The 27,503-nt window shown below is 40.2% G+C and overlaps 1 protein-coding gene across 4 annotated transcripts in view; it reads left to right on the top strand.

The window, feature by feature from the left end:
• LOC109707712 (ATP-dependent zinc metalloprotease FTSH 12, chloroplastic-like) overlaps positions 3,195–27,503 on the top strand; it is a 61,704-nt gene continuing 37,395 nt past the window's right edge. For all 4 annotated transcript variants that reach the window (XR_002215567.1, XM_020229201.1, XM_020229200.1 and 1 more), the window contains exons 1-4: positions 3,195–3,656; positions 14,220–14,404; positions 20,744–20,970; positions 26,723–27,015. Coding sequence is in view for 3 of the 4 variants with exons in the window: in XM_020229201.1 (XP_020084790.1) it covers positions 3,234–3,656; positions 14,220–14,404; positions 20,744–20,970; positions 26,723–27,015 (1,128 nt within the window). In the remaining variant the exon portion in view is untranslated. The remainder of the gene's footprint in view (positions 3,657–14,219; positions 14,405–20,743; positions 20,971–26,722; positions 27,016–27,503) is intronic.

Genomic DNA, 27,503 nt, shown 5'->3' with positions numbered 1-27,503 from the left:
TTAAATCTAAAATTGATATAAAATTTGTCGACGAAAAGTGCTGATATTCTGGACAATTTTGAATTAAAGTGGGGCGACCTAACAGGAGAAAAATCGAACATCTTTCCTGCTTGAAACGGCTAGTTTTAGCTACTGTGGAAAATATTTGTTCGTATAGTGCACTGTTTACCATATTGTTGCACTAATATAAACTATGCACTACACTGTTTTAGAGTTGTTGCACTATTTCAATTCCATTTGCATCAATATTCCCGTCGCCGGTTGCGTATTCTTCCAAATCTCATAGAACCGAACAGCAAACACTGGGTCTCGCGAACAGCTTGGCAGATTAGGTTTGTTGAAACTTTATTAGAAACTAAGATCGTGCCTTCTGCCATGATTTTGATTTTTGTACCCGATTTGTAGATGGCGATTTTCGCTCGTGGTTCGTCCTCATTCGCGATCTGCAAGAAAACGGGACGTTTCGAGTCTAATTCCCTTATCCCCGTAGATGGAGCAGTCATAGAAAATTGGATTAGAGTTAGATTGAACTCCCGTATGTTACATATTTATATATAACTTAAATGTAAGGATGTTAAATCACATCCGTCCATCAAGGACGTGTCCAGACATCCTAACCGTAAGATTTACTGTATCTTTATAGATCAACTTAAATAGATTGATCATATCTTTATGGATCGCCTTGAATGTATCACGTGGGTAACATCCAACATTTTCCTACTTGGCCTAGTGATATATTTATTACCATATAGGCAATATAAAAACTTTATTAGGTACCAATTAAGTTATACAATCAAAATCTCCCACTCGACCAAGAAATCAAAATACTTTGATCATAGCGGTTATGCCCCAAAAGATGAACACTTCCTTCCATGTATCAAAAACACGTATTTCTTAATCAAATAACTTTATGAGTTACAACTGTATGAACTTAAGGCGATGAGGTTAACGCGACACTACCTTTGGTCAAGGAGGTGAAAGCGACGGACGGTGTTCCCCGTAAATGGGAGCACAGCGGCGACGTAGGAGGGGGGTTCTCGTATTCCTCGTTCCTAGTCGTTGTGGCGTCGCCGGCGTTGGGTTGCAGAGATGTGGATGCCACCGACGGCGTCTCCACAACGATTGAAACGAGGAATACGAAGACCCTTCTCCTCCGCAGCCACTATGCTTCCGTTTTCAGGGAACGCCGTTCGTCCCCTTCCCCTCCTTGACCAAAAGTAGCGTCGCATTATCCTCGTCGCCTTTACGAAGAGATGCGTCGCCGTCGCCGCCACAACAACTGGGGACGAGAAATATGACGACCCCTCTCCATAGCCGCAGCATCGCCTGCGTTTAGGGGGGGACACCGTTCGTCGCCTTCACCTCCTTGTCCAATAGTAGCGTCACCCTCTGCATGGAAATGCAAAAGATGCCGGATGATTTATATTGTTTCATTAATTGTTTGGAGAACACTGTATATTGTATGCAAATCCTGTCTTGTATGTTGTAAAGAACTATAAAATCGTGTAATTTGATGCCAGATTAATGGATATTGTATTTTCTATTTCAATTCTTCTTCTTATTTGCATTTTCTATTTCAATTCTTCTTCTTATTCTTTTGGCTTCTAAAATACTTTTTAAGACATGTAATTTTACACTGTTTAACGACTCATTGCATCATTTTCTTCAAATCCTGTTTTGTATGTTATAAAGAACTATAAAATCATGTAATTTGATGCAAAATTAATGGATATTGCATTTTCTATTTCAATTCTTCTTCTTATTTTTTTGACTTCTAAAATGCATTTTGAGACATGTAATTTTACACTTTTCAACGACTCATTGCACCATTTTCTTCAAATCCTGTTTTGTATGTTGTAAAGAACTATAAAATCGTATAATCTGATGCCAGATTAATGGATATTGCACAATTTTATATTGGGTTGCACTTTTCTGTTACACTGTTTGGAACTGCTTTGTACTGTTATGGTGAATGTTGCACTGTTATTATGACCGTGTTGCACTCTTACAAGTTTAGTTGCACTCTTTTATCCCACGTTGGACCATTAATAATGACTCGTTCCAGCCAGTGTTCCACTCGTTATGTTACACTGGTTGAAACTGCATTGCACTGTTACGGTAAGTGTTGCTTTATTAGTAGGAAGAGATTTACCATGCGTTGCAGTATTATTCGCGTTTAACATTACACCATTATTAAACGGTTAAAACAAAGAAGTAAGCTTTTTTAAGAGATGTTATACTATTATTTTCTTTAATCGTTAGGCGTTATGTTGCACCTTTCGAACGCCGCCTCCGCTGCCGACCCTCCTGCCCGCCGCTGCTTCGCCTGTATTTGGAGGGGACGCCGTTCTTTGCCGTAGAAAAATTTATGGACTTATTTGCACTATTAACGTCAGATTATATCATCAAATATAGAAACAATTTTGACTGGTTGCGGACTCGTTGCACCATTTGCATTAAAAGATTGAACAGGTTGCCACATTTTCTTTTATTTATTGCACAAAATCGGAGAATGTTACACTAAGTCGAGCATTTTGTTGAACTACTTCCTTCGAGCCTTTTGTTGAACTAGTACCTTCTGAGGGAGTGAGAGGTTGCTCTTGTGAGGGAGCAGATCGAAGGCGAGTGTCGCTCATCCCTTTGGTGGAGATTGCACTGGAGCGAGCCGAAGGATGCACTGTTAGAAGGGCTGTTGTACTATTTCTCCTCGCGTTGCTGCGGGGCGTTACACTATTATCCCTATTGCGGGCCGCACAGTTCTTGTCTTTTAGCTTCACAAATTTTAAATTCTTAAAGTCGAATAGCAAACAGCGGGGCTGGCGAATAGCGGGGCAGATTTGGTCCGCGTTTCGAAAAAGAGCGAGGTTGCGTAAAGCGCAAGGGATGCATTTAATGCCCGCTAGGATCGTACAGCAAGGTATACGTATCTCAGAGAATACGCGAGCAGCGGATGTAGACGAGAGGCATTTTGGTCGGCGGCATAAAATCCGGCCCGAATCTGAAAAAATAAAAAATGTGGCTCACTTTTTACAAAAGCGCAAAACTAGTAAATTTTTTGTGCAAATTGGCCTTCTTTTTTTTTTCCTCAAAAAAAAAAAAAATATAGATTCTTTTTTAAATGCACTTGACAGCACGCGCTGCACACGTGCCGAGAATCTCCCTGCCCAAAGCGGCAGGATAAAACCCAAAACCCTCCGCCCCCAGTTTCCATCCCGCTGGCTATTCTCGTCGGAATGGACGTAACGGCAGCAGTCCATTCCGCGCTAAACCCTCTACCTGCTTCTCTGTCCGAGTCCCACCTCCTACTCTCGAGGCCACGGCCATTCCCTTCCCTCTCAAACCCCAGCCGAAGGCGTCGCAGCAGGGGAAGAGGTCCCCTCCGCGCTTTTTCCGCTTCGGGAACGGGAGATGGGCCGACGTTTTCGTGGAAGGACGTCTCCGAATCCATACGCCGCGGCTCTGAACGTTTCCGGTCCAGATTTGGCGGCTATCTCCGGGAGGAAACAGGGTTCGATTTCGAGGAGGCGAGCCTCAAGGCTGGTGGGTTGCTTGTCCGTTTCCGGGATGCCGCCGCAAAGGGCTATGCAGCGGTGGATCGCTTCAGGTTGGAAATCCTCCCGCAATTTATCGAATGGAATAAGTGGGAAAACTGGCAGGTGAGTTTATCTTGAAATGTTCAGTTTTATGTTTCAAAGGCGAAGGTAGAATTGTTGTCGAGCAAGAAAGAAATTCGATGATTGTTTCCTTTGTCTCCAATGATGAGCTGTTATCTTAGTGATATTGACAAAATATGGGATCATTTTGCTGTAATCAGTCGATTCATAACTACTGGCACACGAGCCCTCTTCGCAGCAGGGGGAGTTGCATGAGGAACTTAGGGGGATACTTTAAAATTAACTTTGTTTAGCAGAAATTAGAGGTCTTTGTCGATCGATGGTGGGGCTTGTCTACTGTGCCCAAGGCCAGCAATCACGACATAAACAAACTTAATGATGGGTTGGCAAAGCCTTTAGTAAGAATTTTTATCATCCGTGCCATACCTCGTTTTCTTCTTTTCCAAACAATTTGGCGCCAAACTATTTGGCCCTTAGATTAATTATGTGATTGTCCTATAATCCTATGTAAAAAATATTCTGTATTTTTGGTGGAAGATTTGTTTGATTGTATAATGCAATTGTACTTATTGCTTTTGTTTCTCTTGCTTTGAGTTTGCCTTCTAAATTAGCTTGTCACGCCCCGAGACCACTACCCATTTGGTCCGGTTTGGGCGCGTCGAACAGACGCCGAATGGACAGCACCTTTCCAGTCCGCCCAAGGCTCAACCACAGGATCATGTACAAGAATTCGCCCAGGAACAATTCAATACATACATGATCCATACAACGATAATAGAAGCAACACAAGTGCCTAACAACAAGAGCAAGTAACACAAGTATACATACAAGTGCATAAAAGAGAATTCTATCTATTACATTACATTCATTCACAAATTTACTTTGCATCATCCAAAATATAGGTACAAGTTCATCACAACTCTCCAAAAGTATCTCACCATCTATACATCATCTACTCTCATATATGTAGGTATCTCTAATACAGTAGGAGAGCTACTAATGCTAGGGCGCTAAGCCCTTACCGCGATCCTCGCTCGGAGCGCTCGTACTCGGCCCTGCAACAAAGTAGGGTGAGAACTATTATCCATAGTTCCCAGTGGGTTCGGCCGCCGACTCCGCCGATCTCCCTACTAGGTCCAAGTAGGTACAAGCAGATAGATAGATAGATAGATAGGTGAAAGCAGTAATGACATAGTAAGAAAGCTACACTACTCTGCCCAAATCATGTTTGATGTATGCATGCACAATATAGTAGATAGTCAACTATATACTACTATGTCACTGTATCCAAGAAGTAATGTCCAACAAGCAATGGTAATCTCTTGTTCACCCAATCCTTGGCCAACCCTGAGGTTCGCCCACGACTCACATGCATCTCGTGGGTAAGGAGACTCAACTCGCTCAACAAATTCGAGACCGTCTGCGGGACCCTATAAGGCTATCCCCGGGACCCCATAAGGCTATCCCTCGTGTGACAAACTTCGGAGCGCACTCTTGTGTGGAGCGACCACCACAAGCTCAACAGACAGTGAGTATGATCCAATCCTCTCAACTCAAGGATACCCTATCCACTAGGGTTAACAGTCACTCGGGAATTCACCTATCCCAATGTCCATATGCAAGTGTTTACTACACTAAGTTCTTGTTCAATGACTCATCTCTGGGGAATCCGCCTACCCTAAGTTCATACGTCAGTGTCACTTTGCACTAAGTTATATGCCACTCATTCTGTTGTCATCGTTATTTATATGCCACTTGTTATGTCTTTATCAACCATCGAGTCCATCTCTTATCTTAGCACTATAGGATTCAATGTCTCGACCTAATCCTCATCTATCCACTATATCAAGCATTCAACTCACACTATAATATCATCTAGGAAAGCATAAGGAAATGTAAATGCACATTTATTCTACAATGCATATATGCAAGAGATGCAAGATTACAATGCACTAAGACATAAAGAGGAGCCCGGTTGCTTCGGGATGACACCACCTACCTTCCGGCGTTGTCACGACTCTAGTAATGCGATTCGGCGATTTTACGACGTCGTCTCGGCCTCCCAGGCGGAAACGAAGCTCGAAAGGTCCTTTTTTTGCCAATAACTTTGCACCCGCTCGACGAATTGTCGAACCGTCTTCGCCAACGCGTTTAAACACCTAGCAATTAGGTTTACACATGATCAATTTAGATCAAACCCTACTATAAGGCAAAACCCCATTTTGGAGCCCTAACTTGCAATCATGCAAGAATCCATCTTTAAATCTCCAAACTCATGCATAAAGCATCTATTAAGCATGCTAGAGTTCCAACCAAACCATTCTAGAGCTTAAAGATCTAAACCCTAGAAATCTATCATAGTTGAGCTTCAAGCTTACCTCCAAAAGCTAGCCCCAATGGCGAAGAGGAAGAAGAAGATGACGAAGATCCTTCTCCTAGCTTGCTCCTCCACCAAAACCCACTTCTTCACCTTCTAGAGAGAGAGGAAGAGAGTTTAGAGGGAGAGAGGCTTTTAGGATTATGTTTGGGGAAGAAAATGAGAAGAGAGAGAGAGCACACTCTCATATAGCCTCCACTTATGCTACAAATGCATAAAAGCCCCTCAACTTGTCCACTATGACTCAGCCCAACTTGGGTAATTTCGGGCTACGGGGACCGGTCTCTCTAAGAGGGACCGGTCCCCGAGAGTGGCTTATTTTCAGAAAAGGGCCCTTGCCCCTTTTCCACGCTTACGGGGACTGGTCTCTCCAATGAGGGACCGGTCCCCGAGAGCACACTCTCGTAGGACAGCCCCATTCTCATCTTGCATACCTACGGGGACCGGTCTCTCCCGCTAGGGACCGGTCCCCGAGAGCAAATTTTGTGCGCAAAGCCTTCTGCCACAGTTTCCAAGCTACGGGGACTGGTCTCTCCTACTAGGGACCGGTCCCCGATAGCAAAAATCCTGCACTTTGCAGAATCTTCACAACTCGCTCTCGGAGGCCTTCTCCAATGCACTTTTGGCCTTCTTGATGCCTTCGGCTTTTCCGAAGCACACCAAGTCGACAATCAGTCGATTTTCATCGAAGTCCAACTCTCGCATTTCGAGAATTCACTTCCTTACATAGCTGTTCTTCCTTCATGACATTGTACTCCACTTAAGAGGATTTGGGTCCAAAATTTTTCTTCATAAAATGTGATGCCCCACTTCCTAGGAGGTCACCCATTTTAGAACTACTATAGTCCTAGCACACTTAACCCTCTTAATCTTTTGGCCCTAGCCACCACCCACAATGTTATAGTCGGGTTAAGAGGTTTAGTCCTACTATACTTTATTTATAGGACTATTCCAAACATAGAGGTGTCACACTCTCCCCTACTTTAAGCTTTGACGTCCTTGTCAGACGCACACTCACAAGTACCAAGCAATGTGAGAGTCATCTTGATAGCCTTAGCTGACCTCCTGGGGACCCGCGCTCCACCTAATGATCGTCGGCTGGGAAGCCGCGCCGTGCCCGTGTATGACCTTATTCAGCCGAGACTCATATCACATTTTCTGTTAGTGACAAGGATTAAAGTTCCCATCGGCACGGGCCGTATCTACTGTGTCGTATCGTGCCAGTAAGATATCGGCACGATATAGCCCCGTGCCGATGGCATAACTCAAAACCCTCTATTCTTGAAATTAGCAAGTAATTTTCTCAATAAAGTTCAAAAGATTTGATAAAAAAATACATAATAAATAATTGAATATTTTGTTGCTAAAGAAAATAAATATTTGATGCAATTACATGTAGGCACACATATTTTTTTGTGACCGACACGCATCAGCATGGTCTAACATTTATCGTGGCGGCAAGTTTCCGGCACAACCCCGCTCCACGATACTTAAATCCTTGGTTAGTGATTAACTCTAATACCAAGTGTGACGTCCCGTTTCCTAGGGGGTTACCTATCATAAAACTACTCTAGCCCTTGCACGCTTAACCCTTAACCTTTTTGGGTCTAGTCATTGCCCAAAATGCTATAGTTGGGTTGAGAGGTTTAGTCCTACTATACCTTGTATATAGGACTATTCCAAATCCTAGAGGTGTCGCACAAAATTAATGCTCGCACTGCTTAATTCGATGATTGTGCCATTGATGTCTCGAGTAGTTGAAGCAACTAGAAATCAAATTTCTATGGTTTTTAAATGGTTTTTGCATAAGCATCAAACTGTCTTGAAATTGAGAAGTTTGATGGTTAAGTATGATCGAAGTAAGTTGGGAAGCTGTTTGTACGTTTGATTGTCCTGATCAAGAATAATGACTTTGGTTTTCCATAAAACAAGTCTATACTATGTTTAGAATCTTATTCAACTTAGATGGTTCATTTTTGTCTCCACCTGATGCAGTAGTAAAAAGAAAAGCATTGAAAATTTGTGATTTTTTAGTTTCTAGTAACTTTTATACCCTTAAAAATTTTAAATGGCATGGATCATCAATTCAAACACCCTAGCATCAAATTTGAGGTGCAAGGATTTGGTGTCAAACCATTCAAGCATAGCCTTCCTTGCTCTAGTCAATAACTATTCATTTCTTTACCTTATTTTTTTTCCTATTATTTTGTATCGTAATTTTGTTCTACATAAAAAATCATTTAATGGCTCCATCATTGGAACATTAATTATGCTGTAAGAATAGTTTAGTCAAGAGATTATGTCACACCCCGGGACCCGGCATAGGCTCGCCCGGTGCGTGCCCAGACCCGATATGCCTGTACATATAAGGCGTCTACAACAATAGAAGTATGAAAGTAAGGAAAAGTAAGACAACTAAAGATATCAGAGCAACTAGCAGCTACATACTAACTACAAGTAGAGAACAGTAAACTGATCCACTAATAAAAACATAGAGTACAACATCTATCTCATAATACAAAATAGGTGGTCTCTATACATAGTACAACTCTCAATCTCTCTAAAATAAAACCAATGAGAGGTAGACCACCTATCGATACGACCCTCGCAAAAGAGCTAGCTCGAGGCGATGCCTTTTCCGCCGTCCCTAGCCTCGCCCGGCGTGGAAGGCTCTGAAAGGAAACAAGAAACAGGGGGCGTGAGAACTATAATTTATAGTTCCCAGTGGGCAATTACTGACTTCAGCACATTGTGCCACTAGGCCCAAAGAGTACGGTAGATATGATAAACAACTGGAATTAAATTGCAGATATGAAAGCATGTATTGAACGCTAAAATAAACTACTATGCTATAAGCAATATGATGGCAATGTGTAGTACACAGATTCTATCATGCTCAAATATGTCCAACACAAAACTAGTGTGATCCCACATGGCAAGCAAGTATTCTAGAGTGCAAAGAGCGCTAGAATCAAGTATACTATCAGTTCAAACCCATGCTATAAGCATGTCCAAGAAATCCAACTACTATAATCTATTTAGTAGTGATTTTTACTTATGCGACACCATGTCGATTTCCATTTCCCATTAAGGACCTACCTAAGATAGTCCGGCTTGTGCTGCCTAAGTGCCTGTGGTAGCCCAACATTCCCACTCGAGGAATGAGTCTGTCCCACCCGACCCCGTAGGCTTCACAATACCGCACGAGCGAACATAAGTCGCATAGACTAACTCCGGAGTGCCGGCTTGTAGGGAGCGATCCTCACAAGCATGTGCGATTGAGCACAAATGGCAAGCAAGCGTAGTCATCGTCTCAAATGTCCAATCATCATGTCTCTAACATGGTAACAGTCACTAGCAACCCATCGGTCTAGTCCAATGTCAAACGTGAAGGTTTAACCGTTCAATTATGTCCAATGCCCCTTTATGGTATTACATCTCACTATGCCCAAATCTCGGTCCAATACTAATGCCACTTCATGACATTAGGTTTACTAAGTCCACACATATTCCAAGCCTAATGCCCCTTTATGACATTAGCTTACTAATTCACAAACCACTCTAGTCTAATGTCCTTTTATGACATTATCTATTAGGCTCACATATAGCCCAAGCTCAATGTCTCTTTATGACATTAGCTTACTAATTCACATGACATTCAAGTCCCAAGCCACTTCATGGTCTAACGTTTCCTCATATGAACAAAGGTATGTATAATCATTGTCATTTCACTATATGAAACACAATTCTAAGTCCCAAACACGTATGCTGAACTCATGCATAAGTCTCACATGCAAGCTCTCTACTACATAGAGGTCAAAAAATACTTTGTATACAACATAAGCATTTTAAGCATTCAAAAATTCATAAATAATATATCTAATATGAAAATGCATGATTTTCCATTTTACGATACATAAATCCACAAAAATAAGATTTTCTCATTCTTATGTGAGGTCAAACCCACCGAGCACCGTTAAAACTCCTTCGTTTGGCCAAACGGAGTTGTATGCAATTCTCTTAGTACCCTAAAGGTCACAAGAGAAGAGATACACATACGTTACGAAAAGCCTTAGGCTCAAACATTAACCAATTCTAGCAAAGGGGCAAAAACTCACCTATAGTGTAGAAATCCCCTTTAAAAAATTCCAAATGGAAGCTAAATCCCTTCCAAAGCAACCTAAATCAAGGTTCTAATCCAATTAGATGAGCTCTAAAAGCTTCTAATAAAAAAGCCCCAAATAAACCCTAAGTTTCCATCTCTAGGGTTTCATCTCAAGAAAACCTCTAAAACATGAATCAAAAGATGAAATCATGCTACTAATGTCACGCCCCACCCCGAAACCACTACCAATTTGGCACGGTTCGGCCGTGGCGGCGGGCCGCCGAACGGACAGCACCTCCCCTGTCCGCCCAAGGCACAACAACAGGAATGTGCACAAGAATTTACTCAGGAAATTAAATTCTAAACATACACATTCACGAGGGCACAACCAGTGCCAACAATACAAAGAGCGAGTAATCCACAAGATACACATGTGAAATAAAGAGAGTACTTTACTAACTATTACAATAGTTCCATAATTCTCATTTACATCATTTTCATCCAAAATACATAGCTCTCCAAATCCTCACCTACAATGAATCTCTCTCAATACATAGGTGAACTAATGTAAAAGGAAAGCTACTATACTACCACGGTCTCACTGGTCGGGCGCGATGCCCTTGCCGCGGTCCTCTCTCGGCAGTCCTGTACCTATCACTGGAAATAGAGTGGGGTGAGAACTATCTTCCATAGTTCCCAGTGGGCTCGGCTGCCGACTCTGCCGATCTCCCCACTAGGTCCAAGTGGGCACAAGTAACAACAGATAGATAGATAGAGATAGATATGTATCTGAAAGCTGTAAATGCGTAGTAGGAAAACTATGCTACTATGCCCATAATCATGAATATGAATGCATGCATCATATAATAAAGGTTTGCTACCATGCTAACAAATTCGATCCATGTTCGAATAGCAATGTTCAATGACATTTTTAAACCTTTCCATTTACCCAATCTGTGGCGAGGCCCTAGGGATCGCCTATAACTCACCTTTCAATCCCAAGGTGGGGAGGGACCTCCAAGTGCACCCAAGCCCGGGACCGTTTGCGGACCTCCAAGTGGTCCGGACCTCCAAGTGGTCCTAGTCGCGCGACACTCCGGAGTACTNTCCATGTGGTCCGGACCTCCAAGTGGTCCTAGTCGCGCGACACTCCGGAGTACTCGACGACAATCCCCTCCATGTGGGGATTGGATGGCTATACCATCCCAAAAGCAGACTGTGAGCTAGATCTATCCTCTCCAAGTGAGGATGCCCTACATCTAGGGTCAATACCCAATCCAATCCTCTCCAAGTGAGGAAGCACTATACCTGGGGTCCACAACCCAATCAAATCCTCTCCAAGTGAGGATGCTCTACAACTAGAGTCAACATTTCTCGCGGGATCATTCGTTCCCGACATTCATGCAATGCTATTTAGCTTTTCTAAATTCATTGTTCACAAGGCATTTTCTAAGGGATCCACCTATCTCTAGGTTCTCAAACCTCTAGTGTCATATACACTACATTAATGCCACTCGTCATCATTTAACATTTGGATGCCACTCGTTTGTTCTCGACATTAGCACTACTTTCTATGTCATCAACACCCCCATCGGGTTCATCTCTATCTCTAGCATCATAGGATCCACGTTCCGACCCAATCCTCACTTATCTAAGTCACCAAGCGTTCCAAGTACACTAGGTTATCATTTAGAAAACATAAGGAAGGGAGTTACTATGCAATCCTACAATGCAACATGAAGAGATGAGATTAAATGCAATCTAAGACATAGAAAGGAGTTCGAAAGCTTCGGGATGGCACCCCCCACCTTTAATCAATGTAGAGGCTTTAGAAACGCTCCGCGGCAAACTTTACGAAAAGGCTTTAGCCTTCCTTGCCCAAATCCAAGCTATCTCGGCCCTACTTTGCCGAGAACTTCACGCCGGCTCGCCGAATGCTAAAACCGACTTCGCCTCCACGTTCCGTGACCTAACAATAGGGTTTCCAAGGCTTCAAATGAGATCAATCTCATATTTTTACAAAAACCCCATTTTGGAGCTCTAGGTTTGCACCTATAGCAAACCACCCAATAAATCCCTAGATTCTTGGGATTGATCTATTTAGAAGCTTGTTTAGGGTCCATTTGACCCATTCCAAAGCATAAAAACCCAAAACTCCAAGGTTCAGAAGCTAGGGCTCAAGAGCCTACCTTTTGTGCTACACCAAGGAGAAGAGGAGAGGGAGATGGAGGTGCTCAAAGCCTTTCTCTTGATCTCCTTCTTCTTCTCCTTCCTTTCCTTCTCCTTCTTTTCCTTTCCCTCTTTCTTGTTCTTCTTCTCCTTTCCTTTCTAGAGAGAGAGAGAGAGCAAGAGAGCAATGAGAGAGAGTGAAAGGGAGAAAATGAGAGTGTGAGGGAGAGTGAGGGCTCAGCCCACTCTAATAAAGGCCATTTTGCATTTAGACCCCTTAACTTTTCATCCATTGCACAGCCCTCACTGGGCAGTTTTTGCGTGGAGGGACCGGTCTCCCCGACTTGGGACCGGTCCCCGAGAGCTTCCCTCGGGCGCACGCGTTCGGGAACCGGTCTCTCCCCGGGAGACCGGTCCTCGGGAGACTGGTCCTCGCCTGAGAGACCGGTCCCCGAGAGCTCAATTTTCAGGGCTTAGCCAATTTTGGCATTTTCTCGCTGGGACCACGTTCGGGAACCGGTCCCTCCCAGCCAGGGACCGGTTGCATCAAGCAACCCGGCAACACCCAGCCAAGGGGACCGGTCTCTCACCTGCAGAGACCGGTCCCCGAGAGCAACATCAGCCCAATGATGCAGTTTGCCTCATTTGCTCTCGCGAACTCAACTCCAAGGCACTTTTTGTGCTTTGGACATCTCTAACTCTCACAAAGGGTATTCTGTCGACAATTAGTCGATCCTGGATAAAGTACAATCCTCGGATTTCGAGAATTCACTTCCTTACAACTAACCTCAAGAGAAGTCTCAACTTGGGCTCAAAATCAAGTGGGGTGGAAGATCTCTCCTCCAACAAGCCTCCAATGAAAGCTCCAAGTCCTCTCCAATGGTGGAAAAGCCTCCAACAAGCAAAAGGAGCAAAAGAGATGTTTAATATCTTAAAATCCAAACAAAAATCAAAGAAATGAAATGGAAAGGTGTGGAGAGCTCCCTCACCTTTCTCCCTGCTGTTCCAAGCTCAAGGAACAGCCCTAGGGGCGTGGGTGATGATATAGAAGGCCACAATAGTAAAAACACCCCTGCAGTTCAACCTGTTCAGATTCTGCCAAAGTGTACCGGTACACGGGAAAGTGTACCGGTACAAATCCCACGAAATGGCAAACCCGAGCCTCGGGTTTGAAATTCGGCACAAGTGTATCGGTACAACCATCAACGTGTACCGGTACAGCAATCAACCTGTCATCGGTTACGCAGTGTGCAGAATGCAATCCGAGGGTAGCCTAAGCCCATCTCTTTGGTGACCTTAGCGCTACCTAAAATACTACAATTCTCGGGATGCGAGCCATAGGTCGGAACACTGTCAACGACCCACCAGAAAATCTGGAAAAACTCAGAACACAGTTCAAGCACTCGAACCTCGCAATTTGCAAAGGTCTAGTGTGTTACAGATTACCTACTCAGCTAAACCTCTTTTGTGTATAGAATTGTTGATAATTTTAATGCTGGTACTTGGCACTATTTATAATTGCATTAGCTTAATTTATTCTTGAAGCCTGTACTTTGTCTTCTAACATGTAAACGTTTTCCTGTCTAGTCTGCTTTCTCAAGCTTAACTTATAAAGTCAAGCTTGTTATGAATTACCTTCAACATGAGACAATCGTTCATTACAAAAGTCTCTCTCTCTCTCTCTCTCTCTCTCTCTCTCTCTCTCTATTTTTTAATATTTATCATCAACCCATGGATTGTTTGTCTCATCTACTTGAAGTACATACTGTCAGGTAATAATATCTTCCTATTTACACTGTATTAGTTGTTCGTTCATGCATCATTTGTTGGAATATTATTGGTTTTATCTGGTGGAGTGCTTCATATGTTCTTTTATTAAATTGTCTCTAATGAAAATTTCTTGTATTCCATTAGTATGTAGCTCTATATATCAATTCACATTTATTTCTTGTAGGACATTGCGAAATGGCAACCAAGACGTGTTGGGGCATTGTTCTTATATATTATTATTGTTTCCATGTCATTTTGGAAAAGCTATGCAGCTATAGCTACTCGTATAGATCATCAACGCAGAAGGGAACTAACAGAGGCATTTATGGAGGCATTGATTCCTGAGCCAACTCCAGCTAATGTTAGGAAGTAAGTGTGCGTTGAATTTGCTAATTTTCCTCATTTTAATTCTTTCTCTTGATAAAGAAATGTGGTTAATTGTTGGTTATCCATTATTGTTTTATTTAGGTTGATGCTTAAATTGTATGAATAAGTTTTGGTTGGTGCTATTGGAGATTCTTGATAGTTATCACATGCCTAGTAATCTGATTCCAAGAAAATGTAGCATTCTTGGTTTTGATTCATGCAATAATCACACAATAGATAATTTTGTAAAATGTCCTTATGCTCGACGAACTTTTCATGAATGATGTTTTGCCCTGTTGCTACCAATTTGTTTTCGATGATATTACCTTTAAATCGATGATCGATACTATTGAACATGATCTAGACCGCTTAAAATTTTTAGAAATCAAATTTCAAATCTTTTCGACATCATTGACCTATTGATCAAAGGGTCATAAAATTTATAATTTTAATGATCTTTACGAGGCGTTTGCTCATTTAACGATGTAAAATAATCCAAATAAATTGTATTTTTGTTAGAAAGTTCTTTACTATCTAAAATATGATCTACATTCTCAGCTTGAGTACAAGAATGCTATAATTACATTTTGAAAGATAATTATTTTCAACCATTCATTTTTGTGTCCGTGTAGTGTGCAAGAGAACAATATCGAAAAATATGAAATTTGATTTCTAGATATTTCAGGCAGTCTAGATCACGTTCAGTGGTGTCAATTGTCAATTTGGAGGCTCCCATCATCGAAAACGAATTGGTAGCAACAGAGCTCGTTTGCTACCTATAATATTCTAGCCCATCTCTCCCTTTCTCTCTCTAAATATATATATATCTCTCTCTCTATATATTTATATAGTTTGGCTACTATATTTTTATTAGTATGATCGCTTTCGTACTCATTAGTCCTTTTCCATGATAGAGCCTTTGAATCGACGATCCATACTGTTAAACATAATTTAGAGCACGTAAACATTCTAGAAACCAAATTTCATAATTTTTTGACACCATAAACTTTACGATCAAAAGGCCTCAAAATTGACAATTTTAATGGCTGTTATAGGTCATTTTCTAGTTAAACAATGCAGAAGAATCAGAATCGATTGAATATTTGATAGAAGATTCTATTCACCACCTAAATCAAGATTAGTAACTTTGATTTTGAATTGAAGAACCCGACGTTATATTTTTAGGAAGTCTGTCGATTTTAACTATTCATTTTATATCTGCTTGATAGACTATTATAATTTCAAAAAGTTGTGAAATTCGGTTCCTAGATAGTTCAAATGCTCTAGATCGTCTTTAATGGTATGAATCATCGAGTTAGAAGCTCCATTATCGAAAACAACTAATGAGAACGAAGCCCTCCGTACTCATATAAGTGTGTGTGTCTATATATATCTAGTAGGGCTATTGTGCTTTTATGGGTATAGATGCCTTCGTACTTGTAAGTTATTTTCGATGATGGAGTTTCCGAATCAATGACCTATTTCCTTAAACATTATCTAGAGCATTTGAAGCATTTAGAAGTCGAATTTTGTAATGTTTCGAACTTATAATAAAGTCAATCAAATGGGTATAAAATAAATAGTCAAAATCAAACGATCTCCTAAAAATAGGGGGTAAGGCTTTTAAATTCAAGATCGAAGCTGTTGATCTTGATCTATATAGTGACTAGAATATTTCATTGAAAATGCAACACATTCCAATTTTTCTACACTGTTAACTTGGAAATGTTTCATACTGGCGGTTAAAAATGTCAATTTTCAGCCTTTTGATTGTAAGGTATACGATGTCAAAGAATTATAAAATCCGGTTTCTAAAACTTTTAAATGTTTTAAATTATGCTTAATGGTATGGATCATTGATTCAGAAGCTCTATTATCGAAAACGACTTATGAGTACGAAGATGATCGTATTCATAATAGTATAGTAGCTAGACACACACACACACTCTCTCTCTCTCTCTATACAATGATTTTGTTAAGTTCATAAGATTTTTATGGCTTTGTTCTTACTAAATTGTGTAAGAAATAATACATGAAATATTTTTATATTCATTAGAGATATTAAAACATTCTAAAAAAAATAAAATAATAAAAAAGTTCGAGCCAATGTGTGCCAACGTGCCAATGGCTTGCACTGAGGGTTGCTGACATTGGAACGCCCTATACCGCTGTGCCATGCCGTGGCACTGGCATGACAATCCATGTAGTAAATAGACCTTAGGTTAGCGAACTTAAATGTTTCTTGGGCTCAACTCTTTGTTAGTTAGATATTTTGTGCCTATGGCAGAAAAAAGCTAGAAGCCTAGAACAGCCATCCATCCAGGCTTGATGAGTCAAGAGCAGGAGAACTATGTGAGCTCCATCTGTCCTCGATGCATCTTATGTCATGCCCCCAAACTCGAGACGTAACAGACACCATATATCTGCAATTATTCAATCACAAATATGTAAGACAACAAAAGATGTAGATATTGAGCAACATATTCTATCTTGAGATCAAATTAAATACTTATCAGATTTGAAACCCACAAAACTAAATCTATAATTGAAAGTTCCACAAATACTCAACTAATAAAGTTCACCAAAAATAAATTTGCGGCAATTCTAGACCAAGCAAATATACTTTACTAAAAAATTAATTTTGAAACTAACTAAACTATCTAATTTTATTAACAAAAGTCCAGAAACAAAAAGGATCTCACCAACTGGTGATCACTCGATCCCATCCCCCACGAGCTGGTTAGACTCCATACTTGGGTAAGCAACCATATACCACATTAGTCGGATAAAGCATGCGTAACTAAGTAGTTTCTAAATATTCATATATAATTTTGTTACAAAGAAATATAATAACAAGTACTGAGTTTAACAAAATTTCACAAATCCCATTTTAGAATTTTCTAAGATTGCACAAAATTTGAGCAAAACCTTTTAGAATCATATTCGATCAACGATTTGTTAATTCATATAAACACCAAGATTAACCCTTATTTGAAAAACTATATAAAAGGGATTTTTGTTATCATAACATATTTCTATACTTCTACCAAAATAAACTAACGGGTATTTGGTCGCTTACCTCCAAATAAATCAAGCATCGCTTGGCCAAACATTAAATATGAAATTAATCAACAGAACCTTATGTAAGAAATAAAATTCGGGTAGGCTCACATAAAACAATTACACGGGTTTAGAACAGTTGCTGATAGGTGAATCTTATCCAAGGAAAGATCTTAGACTTGAAGAATCTCAACAACTAACCGAAAGTAAGTTCTATAGACTATATTGTTCGAAAAGGTCGTGCAACATGAATAGGATTAAAAAATTTAAAATGAAGGTTCAAATGCTCGGAAGAATAGTTTTTAAGTACCAACACATATGTTTACAAATTGTAACATGATCAGATCACAATTGGAAGCAAAGACTACATTTGTTTTCTCTTAGGCATTAAGTTGAACACTTGATAGGCATTCAAAATAACATATAGAATACAAAGAATCTATACAATGGAATCTCATGGGTGTACAACGATATCAAAATTTTCATTTACTCTGGATTAGTGCTTAACACAAGAATTTCAGATTTTGATGAATTTAGTTTTGAACCATCAAAAGAGAAACAACTACATTATTCATATACTAATGAACAAAAAGAAAAGATTAATTTCAAAACAATTGATAAAAGTGACAGATGAACAAGATAATAAGCCTCTAAAAGATGTTGAAGAAACAACAATGATCAAGATGCGAGGTGCTGTAGACGAACCAATGTCGGCCACAAATGAAATGACGTCGACGATGATCAAGGAGTGTGGCGGTAGCATCGAAAGATGAGGGCCGAGGATCATGCTAGAGAGAGAGAGAGATTTGTGCACGTGCGGGAGAGGCATCGGGAAACTCTTCACCACAAGAATGTCTTCCAATTTTGGGGCATCCAAACTTAAGTCCGTCACCATTGCAATAAAACCTTCACCTTCACCTCTTAGGAGTTGTGTAGCCTGCAAAGAGGACATGACTTGGCGCGGAGCATAAGTACTATTTCCAAGAAAAGCGAGCCCCGCCTGTCTAGGAATATTAAAGTCCACCCTCTTTGCATGATAATTCACAGTGGCATAGTGGGATGAAAGCCAATCCATTCCCAAAATTACATCAAAATCTCGCATGTCGAGATTTGCAAACAAATTTCTACTGTCAATGCTAACAACACACTTACAAATCTAGTCTACGGTAAATTTTTCCCCCTTAGGATACCAACACACAAAATATAGTCCAAGAACTCAGAAGGTAGTGCACACATTTGGATCTAACTAGATGAGATGGATGAGTAGCGTCAGAATCAAAAAGTACATGAGCATGAGTAGAGGCAACGGGTAAGATATTTGACACTACGACATTAGATTCTTAGGCGTCCTGCTGAGAAAGGGCGTTGACACTACCTTGAGTTTGAGGTCTTCTGCCTTTAAATTGGTACATGTGGTATAAAGATCAATTAGATATAACTCAGTTTTGGCGACAATTTTTGCGAGCTCTCGCTAAGCAATTTGGTCCCTTAAGGTATGAGTATTTTAATATAGAGTTACATGATATTCAACAAAAGAAGGGCTTAGCCTCTTATTTATAAGCATGTAGAAACCTTAATACGAGTAGGAATACTATTCTAATACGAATCGAAGTAAATAACTATTAATAATCCCCAAAGAGAAGAAATTAAAATATAATACTAATGGGTGATCGTAACAATTCATGGGCGGAGTGGTCCTACAATACCTCGCACCATTCATTGATAAATACTAATCTTTTTGAGGCTCTCTATGATCCACGACGTTTGACTATCCTATTTTATTTCGTCGGATCATCTCTGGTAGATGCTATGGATGTGGATTTAGTTGAGCGGGATAAGAGTGCTTAAAAAGCACCTTAGTGCGGACGCAATCTGTGAAGCAGGTTTATGACGACAACAAGCACTGCGAGCGTGACTTTTAGATTGGAGAGTGGGTGCTTCTGCGACTTCCTCCATATCGGTAGTTGAGCATCTGACATCAGAAATTTGGAAAGCTTTCCCTTAATTTTTATGGACCATTCCAACTTATCGAGAAAATTGGCAAAGTAGCTTATTAATTGAAACTTTCTTCTGTGACAACTATTCAGAGTGTTTTACATGTTTCAAAACTTAAGCCATAAAATGGAGAACCTAATGCTACTACTGACCTTCCCGACTTCCCGTTGAACTAGAGGAGAATATGTCAATTCCAATAAATATTTTGGCCAAGCGACGCCGTCAAGTCAATGGGAGAATGAAGATGGAGACTCTAGTAGGATGGAACAAGCGGCCCTAAGAGGAAGCTACTTGGGAGGATCAAGATGAAATTACACTGAAGTAGCCTAACCTTGCACCTTGAGGTTAAGACATGTCTTAAGGGGGAGGGAATTGTTACAATCACCTATTTGTATTCATATTAGGCTTCTTCGTATTAAAATTAGGGTTCCTATTTAAATTTCTTCTTTCTTTAGGATATTATTATTTATTTACTTTGATTAGTATTAGAATAGTATTCCTTCTCGTATTATGGTTTCTTCAACATAAACAACAAGTCTACATGAATTAAAATACCTATGTAAAACTTATTTATTCCAAAGGAAGTGTATCCTCCATTTTTAATTCCTTCTGTTCTTAGACAACCCTATTCTTTTTTAGTTCATTGTTTAGTTTTAGATCAATCAATTGATTAGACTTTCTCTGCCATTAGGAGCAAATCTGCACGAATTCAAATACCTAAGGAAGACTTATACCTAAGGAAGTGTAACCTCTTTGGTTTTTCTGTTTTTTTTTTTTTCATTCCTTTTGTTTTGAAACAACATGATTTGTTTGTAGTTGAGTATGAAGTTTCCGGTCAATCTATCTTTCTTTCACTGAATCTATTATGGTTTTTGTTTCATGTACTTTTGCTCACAAAGAACCTTCGAGGAATTATAGTTCTTTGATGTAATGGCTACAATTTGTGTCATACTTAATAAAATTTTTGATTTTTGAGTATCTCCTCCCCTATTTTGCATTTTATACGAAGAGAATGGAGCATTATTTCCGTGTTGTCTGTGCATGTCAGTCTTTTTTGTTTCCTGAGTTTTCATAAACTGTGAATTCTCTATACTATTATTATTATTATTATTATTATTTACTGGTGTTTCATAAATATTAAGTCGTCTACAATTAGAGTATCTTCCTTTTATGTCTTTATATCTAACCTCCTAGTTCTATTGCTATGTTGCTAGGTTGGAGATATAATTGTCTCAAATGAGTGCTCTCTTATTTTTATGTAGTATCATGCCTTAACATTTCATGTAGATTTAAAAAAAGCATATGGAGGAAGACAATGCCTAAGGGTTTAAAAATGAAGAAGTTTATTGAAGGACCTGGCGGAATGCTTATTCAGGACACATCGTATGTCGGAGATGATGCTTGGGATGAGGATCAGGGGAGCTCTCAGGATACTGTAGCTAAAGTTATTGGCACCGGCACAAGGTTGAGCCCTGAACAGGAGAAAGACTTAATGGGAGACCGACGTACTTCCGGTCAGCCTACTGTCTAAACATCAATATTTCGTATTCATTCTTGCTTTTTCAAAAATAATAAATGTTGATATGCACTCTCAGCAATCTATAAAATTAGGCACGAAGCATCAACAATTTTGAGTGTACCATTGAAACTTACATTTGTGTTTAAATTCTCACCTCTCCAAACTAGTTCTTTGCTAGAAAATCACAAAATTGTATCCTAGCTGATCACCTCTTCATAGTTCTTTTGTTTTTGTTTTTATTTTTGTTTTTAATTGAGTTATAAACCCTGTAATTATCTAGTAACATCATACCAACAGCCTTTTGATTGCTGTGATTAATTCTATGAATAATGAAATAAACGTCTGATGAAATATCATTTTCATAGCTTCTTTCATCTGCAGACTGTTGCGCTGAAGGTTGGATATCTATCTAGGATGAGAGCTCTCTAGTCTATTTCTATTGATCTTTTTATGTCTGTCATTCTATTAATATTCTTGTGCACTGCATAACTTGAAGTGTTCTCAAGCTATCATGAAAGAAATGCAGAAAGTAGTAGGCTGTCACGCCCCGGGTTCTTTCTGGAAAGCTAATTTTGAGAAATCCCTCCAATTTGAAAACGGAGTTGTGGAGAAGTGTATAATATTTTTTTTTGAAACCTTTCCCGAGACATGCATAGACCTGCCACATGCACAGGGCATCCTCTGTCCATGTAGACAGAGTCTTTCCTGTACATGCACGATATAGGAACATAGATACGAAACCACAAGCAATTAGAACAAGGTGGAATCACCATACAACTACTAATAATCCAAAACCATAATTCAGAATCACTAAACCACTACAATAGGGAAATCCAACATCTCAATTAAACTCAAATCATAATACTGAAATACGGACATATCCACAATATCAAGTGATAAGGAAGAGTAAACCCGAGACTACAATAAGGTCCACAACACGATCTGTCTAGGCGCTAACTAATTGCGTCCTCACACCGTCCCACGACTCGCACTGTTAGCAATACCTGTAAAAATAGTAGGGTGAGAAACATATAAATATGTTTTCCAGTGGCGGCAACCGGCCGACGAGGGCAAGCCTCACTCACAGGCAAACAAAGGAGTACGATAAGATAACTGCAAATAAGGAATAATCAACTACAGTAGCAAAACAGATAAATAGATAAATATCACGAAGTGGAACAAAAGGTAATGCCGCTACTGTAAACATGAATCAAGATACTAAACATAAGGGATACAACCACTACAGTAGCAAGGAAATCAACGAATAATTGTCATGAACAACTATACTAAAGGGTACTGCTACTGTAAACAAAGTCATATGCCAACACAATGGGAACACCAACTACAATAGCAAGATGATGAATAACAAAATATTATAAACCGCTAAACGACGGATGTCGCTATTGTAAGCTAGGCAGCTACCAGATACTATGTACAACTCAAATAGAGATACTATACTATACATCAACTGGACGTGTGAATAGTCCAAAGTATACCCAATCACTACGGCCGGTCATGAAGACCCAGCCTAAGCTCGCCCACTAGGTTACGAAGACCAAAAAATCAAGTACCACTCAGGAGGGACACAATCACCTGCACCTAGAGTCACTAACTTTGTCTAAGCACAGTGTATATCAAATCTAGGGGTGAAAAATTCAGGGTGGCGAACCTTGTCTATGAAACAACACCTCTTGCCGGGTTGGCAACTGAAGAACCCAGGGTTGTGGACCTTGTCTAAGACTCTTGCAGTGCCGTACAAGCTATAGTCACATGTGTATGCTCAAAGCTCCAATGAACTAGATCAACAGTCAAACCACTGCCTGTAGGCGACACTAGGAGCCAAGATGTAATCTCACGTCAACTAGCATGCTACATAATGCGAGTATAAAGAAAGACGGCGAAATGACACAAGGGACTAGAGGTGTGGCATGCTGAGGTCTCAACCATGAGTAAGATAAGTCTACCAACCTCTACGATTAACTTCGTAAGGGAAAGTACTGACCTACAAGATCAGGTCATAAACAGAAGAACAATCAACCGATGGGGTCTAATCACACGGCTGAATCAGTCGATCGATATGGTCAAAACTCAATAGATGAGTAACTACCGATCTACTAGATCATATTCTCACTGGATGCACTAGGATGAATCCTACTCTACGTGTCACTAATAATATGTAGACGAAGTATAGTCATGATAACTCAGATCAACAATACGATGAATAGGTAGATCAAGCAATCGAGACGTAGAGTAATGTGTATGATAACTGTATGATTGACTACAAGCATGTGAAGTAAGGCACGAACAAATATGGAATCAACATGAGTTGTACTACTCAACCACTATCAAGAATAAATCAAGCATAGGGGGGAAAACCGAGTAAGATACAACTTTACTGACTTCGGAATGGAGCACCCACCTTACCAAATACTAGAGTCCCCGACTAGACCGATGGTTCTAGAAGTCACCTGTGCCTCTGGCTATGGCGTACCAGCACCAGAAACACAACGACGATCGCAATCGTTGGAGAGCGAGAATAGGCTGCATGAAGGAGTCTAGGGTACCGAATGGGTTCGCGACTCCATCGATCATCCGAATCACTCCTGCGAGGTGAGCATGACATAGAGCAATGCCTGAGGATCACCGTTCTCACCAAAATTGCAATATCCGGCCACCAGATCGACCGAAAATGCTAACAATAAAAACGGGTTAATCCATCGAGCACCGAACGAGCAACGATGAAATCAGCGATCCGGGGCACATTTACTTGAAACTCAGAGGAGCACGGGCCAACCCAACTATACAACGATGCCGTGCTCACTTGCGAAGCGTCGTCGGAGGCTCGAACTAGTTGAAATAACAACCTTGGCAGGAGATCGAGCACAATAAGGAGCCACAGCAACTTCAACAGCAACAAAGGAGAGTTATGGCCTGCAGTGGAGTTGGCGGAGGTCGGCTTAGAGGAGAGGAGGCTGAGGCGCACGCTGGTTGACTGCGGCAGCGGCGGCTGGAGGAGTGGTTGCAGCCACCACCAATCCTCACTAACAACAGCACCAACACCACAACCACAGCTACGAGATGGAGGGGTCGCAGCTAAGTTCAGGAAGGATCAAAAGGGGAGGAGAGGAATGCATGCCGGCCGGAAAGGAGTCTCGGCTGGCGGTGGTGGCCTTGATAGGTGGAGCAACGGCCTGGGTCAGGCTGCAGGCAGTTACGTGGGGCTGGGCGAGGCAGGGCGGCGCGGTGGGGCGACAGGGGGTGGTCGCTGGGGGGGTAGTCGGCCTGGATCCGCGACAGCGGCCCCGGCGGTAGCGACGGCGACACTTGCAACCCGAGAGGGGAAAGGTGAGGTCACTTCAATGTGTGTGCGCGTGCGGGCGCGCGTGTGTGTAGAGAGAGAGAGAGAGAGAGAGAGAGAGAGAGAGAGAGAGAGAGAGCTTCTCCTTGGCCGATGCCTCGCTGGAGTGCGGCACTAGCGGCCACACGCAAAGGAGGCGGCGACGGCTGTGGAGAAGAAAGGGGAGAGGAGGGAAAGAGTTAGGATTAGGGTTATATTAAGCTTGTACCTTTTTCATTTATCGTAACATTTGCACTTAAACCCTATAGATTGGCCCGTTTGCCCATAGACCTTCAGCACATTGCATTTTGTGCCGAATCCTTCCCGCTGTAAAATTTCAGTTTCACATGAAAATAGTCGCACTTAATGCAAAATGATCCCTCATTCGACTTTGTCTCTCTAAACTCAACCGTCCATAGAAATCTCAAAATTTCGTGAAACTTGAGTCCACGCGATTCTCTCCGAGTCTAGTTTCACATGAGCTCTTCAGCTCACGAAAATTCCAGAAATTCACACATAAAATGATAACCCCTTTTGTGTATTGCCCCTTTTTCACGAATTGCAAAAATTGCAATTTAGTCCCTCTTGATCATAATTTCTTACTCAAAACTCACCCGTAGGTGTGTTTTGCTAATAAGTTCCTCCACCTCAAGAATCATGCAATTTGACACATAAAATGTCGCGCTTTTTTAGATAAATATTCAATAAATTTGCACTTAAACAATTCATCCCCAAAATATCACCATATCACGCCAAATTGCACCGGGGTCCATTATATGACTTACAGCACTGACAGACCATGAATGTCATAGTTTTTGTTTTGTCGAAAATCACTCCTAAATTGTGTGATAAAACACCTCTTAAGGAAATTCACCTATAAATACCTCGGTTACTACATAGGCTGTCATCATGATTACGTGCTTTGAAGCATGAATTATTACTTCCAATTACATTTATATTATTGAGAGAAACATTGTAATTGAAATTTCAAATTTCCAAGACTTTCTATATTCCAACCAAACATCATGTGACTGTAATTAATATCTGAAAGACTTGGAAGCCTTTTTCTTACCACATCGGTTGTTATGAAAATATACATTAATCTTCGTGTAAAGGCAACTTCACTGATATTTCTAAACTTTCCATGTCCTATCTTATATATTTTAGGTAACTTTTTGACTTCCCTTGATGCGTAATTTCTATTTTAGATTCTTTTTGCATGTTAGTTGACATCCTATGCCATTCCTTTTAGTTTTAAATTGTTTTCTTTTTTTTTAGTTGGTGTTCCTTCTCTAAAAGATTTGTTTATTTATTTTCCCTTTCCCCTTGCTTCTTATCATTATTTAGTTCTTCTACTTATCAAAACTGAATGTAAGTCATCTACCTCATCTTAAATTACATGTATCAACTTGGTTGCTTTGCTGAATTCAAAGCCTTGTAACATTGGTGGCATTTTTCTTTCAATATTACTTCTTTTTCTCATTTACTTTTTGGCTTAATAGATGCATCAACTTGGTTGCTTTACCAATATTTAACCAGGCAATATTGACAATTTCTTATCTTCATATCATTTCTCTCTCTCTATCATTAGTTTTCCTCTCCAAATTATTCCCTAAAGTTTCATAGGGTGCTAAGAGTTTATCAACTTATGCTCGTCAACGGCAGCAAGTAGTTGAGATTTTTTACTTTTACTATAGAAAATATGTATTTTTATGAAATGGGTTTCTCAAAATGGTACGCCAAAAGCCTACTTGGTGCTTTCTTGCTAGCTCCCACCATGTGGGTTCATTCCTCGATCAGACTCACTACAGTGATAGCATTAGACTACGAGTTTGTGGAATGCCCGCTGTTGCAAAACCTACCAAAATCAAAGGAGTGGAGATATTGTATAAGAAACTCATAGGTTGCTCTTGCTTTCTACTTATCGGTTTTCCTTGGAATACTTTCTGAGTACTTCTTTTGAATTTAGCCTTTGTGTGAATATGACATATCAACTTTCTTGAGGGTACCAAATTGTTACACCCCTTGTTTTAAATGGAATTGTTCAATGAAGTCTTATTACTTATTAGTTGATAGGCTATTTATTCAACTCCCCATGCCATTCCTCCTGTTGAAAAGCGAGATACCATCTCTTTCTCAATCTTTCCTTCACCCATTTTCCCTCTGCTAAGGGTCTTACAGTAATTTTACATAGGGGGTCTGCTGTATCTGCAGTGAAGTGCTGGTTCTTCGGTAGTTGTCCATAATTTATCAAACGCTTAGTGAGATGATCTAGTATCAATTGGAAGAGATTAACAGAAGTCGTCCTATTAATTCCATTTGATTGAAATTGCTGTTAGTTCTTGAGCCACTAGTCTATTATGTATGATGTATAATATTTAAGACTCTTTACTTGTGTATGTGTATTCAGGACTTGGAGGCACTGGTGTAGAAACAGAAGAAAGTGGAATTAACTGGCGAGAACGGCTAGGAATGTGGAAAGGAATTATAGCAAACGATAAATTGTCTGAGCAGATCGATTCTGTTAATGCTAAATATGTAGTTGACTTTGATATGCAAGAAGTGGAGAAAAGTTTATGGAAAGATGTAGAGAAAGCATCGGGCGTACAGGGTGGTAGAGCACTTTGGATTTCGAAGAGATGGTGGCATTATCGTCCGAAATTGCCATACACATATTTTCTTGACAAGCTAGACTGTTCAGAGGTATAGGTGTTAGTCAAAAGCTTTCTTCTTATAGTAGTTTCTCTTCTAAGGATCAATTTTCATCAACTAAGTAAATAGCATAACTGTTCTACTTTGATGTATAATATTGCATCTTTATTGAATTGTGAAAGAATATCTAACCAAATGTTTGCAGTAGTCTATGCATCTATTTAGCTGTATATGTGGATTGAGTCTGTTGAGTGTTGATGACCTCACATCGATCAAATGAGAAAGGTTTTAATTGTGGTCTGACGAGTATGGGAGCAAGGCACTCACTGCCACACGTTTTAGCTTAAGATATAATTAGGTTAAGCATGGAATGCAAATGATTGCCTACTTCTATACTTGGATAGCGAATGTTGTGTACATATTTAGTAGGTTTATCCTGATTGTTTATCACGGATTTTTATTTTTTTTATTTTTTTTATTTTGAATGGGTCTTCTTGAAAACATAAATGTTACTTAGTTTTCTTTTTTTCTCTCTTTTT

Source organism: Ananas comosus, linkage group 3, assembly GCF_001540865.1.
Source record: "Ananas comosus cultivar F153 linkage group 3, ASM154086v1, whole genome shotgun sequence".
In the NCBI taxonomy this organism is placed as follows: domain Eukaryota; kingdom Viridiplantae; phylum Streptophyta; class Magnoliopsida; order Poales; family Bromeliaceae; genus Ananas; species Ananas comosus.
Note: the sequence above shows the minus strand (reverse complement) of the source record. Positions and strands in the feature narration are given on the sequence as shown.